Source organism: Buceros rhinoceros, unplaced genomic scaffold, assembly GCF_000710305.1.
Source record: "Buceros rhinoceros silvestris isolate BGI_N320 unplaced genomic scaffold, ASM71030v1 scaffold24303, whole genome shotgun sequence".
NCBI classification, from domain to species: Eukaryota; Metazoa; Chordata; class Aves; order Bucerotiformes; family Bucerotidae; genus Buceros; species Buceros rhinoceros.
In genome coordinates, this window is record NW_010403370.1 from 12,032 (window position 1) to 15,316 (window position 3,285).

The following is a 3,285-nucleotide window of genomic DNA, read 5'->3' on the forward strand; positions in this document are numbered from 1 at the left end:
GCAGGAACTCCCGGAACTCGGGGCTCTGGCGGGGAGAAAGCCAGGATGGAAAACACCCACTGTCGTAAGACTCTGCGTACCTGCCCTAAACCCCCATGAGCCTCACTAGAAATCAAAATAATGGATATAAATTCCAGAAGTCATGTTTTCCCTAAGTAGACATGCCTGGAATCATCTCGGACATACACATCTACTGTTTTTTATGGCTTGGAACACCCCTCCCATCTCAGCTCTTACCTTCTGGAATACTGGTGGGCTCGGCAGGGGTGGGCCAAAGGAGGGGACATCTTCCCGGGCCGTGACTGACACCTGCGGAACCAAGAAGAACGTTATTGCCGTGGATGCAGCAGGGCAGCCCCCAGTACAGAGATGTCCCTCCCCTGGAGGGCAGCTGGCATGGGGCAGAAGATGCTCTCCCCAGCCCAGCCAAGCCCAGCTCAGTCCAGCCCAAGAGCCCAGGGGCATCCCTGAGCCCTCTCCTGGCCAGAGGAACCACTCATCCCTTCTCATCACTCCTGCTTTCACGAGAGGGTTAACCACACACAGCTTTTTACATTTACTTCCCATTAATTCTATTTTCTCTTGTGGCTCTGGGTCCTTACTAGAAATCAGAGAGATAACAGGGTTTACACTACTGCGACTTGATGGGTATGAGCTGCTCCGAGGCTTATTCAAATATGGAGTAGCATCAAAAATCCTTAGCAAATGAGATGCTATAATACATGCACATACTTTATACACCTATATACATATACAGACACACTATGTCATAGTGCACAGATAAACATACGCGTGTGTATATATGTGTATGTTTAATACACACATACCAGTGTAACACTGGTTGTATCACTGAGCACACAGGCATGGCAGCGGCCTCCAGACCTCAGCCCGAGATGCTGAAGCAAGACTTGGCCCATGATTCCCCTCACCTTGTACGCCGGGTTATCCGCCTCGGGCTTTTCCACCTGCACCACGATGTAGGCGTGCAAGAAGTTGGAGGCGATCATGTCGGGGACAAACGGCGTGTTCTCTTCTTGGAAGATAATTGCCACAATGTCATTGCCAATGTGCCTCTTCCTCTGGAGCTAAGCGGAAAGGGAAAGCATGTGGTCAGCAAAGCCGGGTGGTTCCGCTCGCTCGGGAGCTGGGGCTCAGACGCTGAGCACCCCAGCTCAGGCGCTTCCATGCGAGGAAGCCCAGCTCTCTTACTTGCTGTGTGTCTCCTTCGGTAAAAGGCAGCTTTGTAGAGACATGAAACATTATCTCCCTGTCCCTGAACACCGTGTACACAGACTCCGCTCCCGTCTGCCCGTGGCTAACATCCAGACCTCCTCGAAAACTGGAGATGAAGGGAACGCCGGGGAGAAACGAAGAAATATTAATTGAAAGCTGAGCAGAGACTGCTGGCGGCTGCCAGGGGACAGGGTGACAGAACAAACCAGCTCATTTATCTTTATCTAGTAGCGAGCAAACAGAAAAGAACAAACTGTGCGTCAGGTATTGTAACCGAGCATCACTGTCACCATCTGAAAGCCGGTGTGTGGCGGAGCCACGCTGCCTGGTCAAGCTGACCACAGCCACGGACCGGCAGTGCCATGGTGGGCTGCCCATGCCTACCAGCCCATGGCCCTCACCAGCTCCAGGGGGTCCCTGCCCACACCGCGGCCACCCCAGGGCATGCCACGGCTGAGCCTGCAGCACTGGATCGGGCGCGTTTCCACACAGAGTTCCTTTCATCTATGGCTGAATATAGCCAGATTTTCTCACAACCTCAAAACTGCACGAAAGGAAGTTTTTCTCTCTTGGCAGCTCCAATTTTTTGGGGGAAAACTCCCCCAGCTTTGGAAAACAAGCCAAAGCTATATTTGCTTCTGCTCTGCACATCCCGCTCATGAGTGAGATGACTTCTGTTCTCGCACGGTGGATATTTTTACATATGACATGGTCTCTCGTTAAATGTATCTGTAAAATCATTCTTTTTATTTAACTTACCCTTTGAAGTCCTGGAGTGTTATGGTGTCTCCCAGAAAGCTTAAAAAGTTCTTGAAGGCAGTGCTTTCTTCATTATTGCCGAACAACTCCTCCTCCTGGGTCTACAAAACACAGGGCACATCTTTGGAGAACCCCAGCCCTGACTGCATCCAGCAGCATCAACACCAGCTCCCGGAGAATGAGGAGGCTCTGGCCACAGCTCTGCCACCTCAGCATCAGTCTGCTGAGACCAGCACCTCATCCCAGAGTGCCACACACGGCCTTGGGCTCCCCATGGGCTCCGCCACCTGCGCTGGCCGTGGGCCACCCACAGCTCCTCAGCCACCGAGGCACCCGTTTGCAGAGGTGATGAGAGCGACTTCTGACCGTCAGCAAGGACCTCAGGACAACACTCAGGAAACACCAACACACAAACGAATCCTCCATTGGGAAATCCAAGTCTTAATCATCCTTTGTGTGATGTGTTTCAAAACAACAAGACCCTAATTATGGTCTTGCATGAGTTACTCAATCCACAATCTAATGCAATATGTAAAGATAATTAGAGCAACTGTCAGAATAATCTTCGGTGAGTTATAAGACTCAGCTGCCTCCGCGCTCCCCATCCGGAGTCCCCCAGCTAATGACAGCATTTTCACAAACGCGCCTCTTCGTAGCCCACAGTCCTCCAAGACAAATGGAACTGTTCCACGTCTAAACATATATCTGATTAAAATACCACGCCTGCTAAAATCCATTTTCACATCCGCTTTTCCCTGCAGCCGCTCGTGGGCTGATTTCCATACTGACTTTTTTCAGTCACATCATTTTTTAATGAGTCGGGGAAACATCCGAGCAGTAAGAAACGCATTATTAGTGAGGACACCCGGTAACACAATGCGCTCCACGTGACAGAATTAACTGCAGGGCCGAATTAGCACTTGTGAGACGCAGGCCCCCGACAAGCGGGAATGAGCTCCATGAGACCGGCACAGGTTCAGCTCACCTGCCTGAACTTCTGATAGATCACACCGAACTTGAACGTGTTGTTGACCTCATGTTCATCATAAGACACGATCATCTGGGACGCCTGCGGGAAAACAAAACACAAATCATTTCATTGGTAGTTCAAAACACGATGTCAGAAGAGCCAACCCTGCTCAGGGCGTGCTGCTGGCCAGGCTCACCGCTCCGCTCAACCCACTCACCATCACCACTGGCCATGGAGAGCAGAAGGGAGGCAGAAGCCAAATTTCCACATAATTAAGCAAAAATCCGTCAACAGTGGCTCCAGTTTTGGTTATCAGCATTCCT

At 51.0% G+C, this 3,285-nt stretch overlaps 1 protein-coding gene across 1 annotated transcript in view; it reads right to left on the bottom strand.

The window, feature by feature from the left end:
* Positions 1 to 3,285, bottom strand: part of RAP1GAP2 (RAP1 GTPase activating protein 2) — a gene marked incomplete at both ends in the record, with an annotated part of 16,260 nt that overhangs the window by 8,022 nt on the left and 4,953 nt on the right. The window contains 6 exons of the mRNA XM_010133004.1: positions 3 to 25; positions 238 to 309; positions 930 to 1,085; positions 1,210 to 1,339; positions 1,993 to 2,093; positions 2,978 to 3,061. Coding sequence (XP_010131306.1) covers positions 3 to 25; positions 238 to 309; positions 930 to 1,085; positions 1,210 to 1,339; positions 1,993 to 2,093; positions 2,978 to 3,061 — 566 coding nt within the window. The remainder of the gene's footprint in view (positions 1 to 2; positions 26 to 237; positions 310 to 929; positions 1,086 to 1,209; positions 1,340 to 1,992; positions 2,094 to 2,977; positions 3,062 to 3,285) is intronic.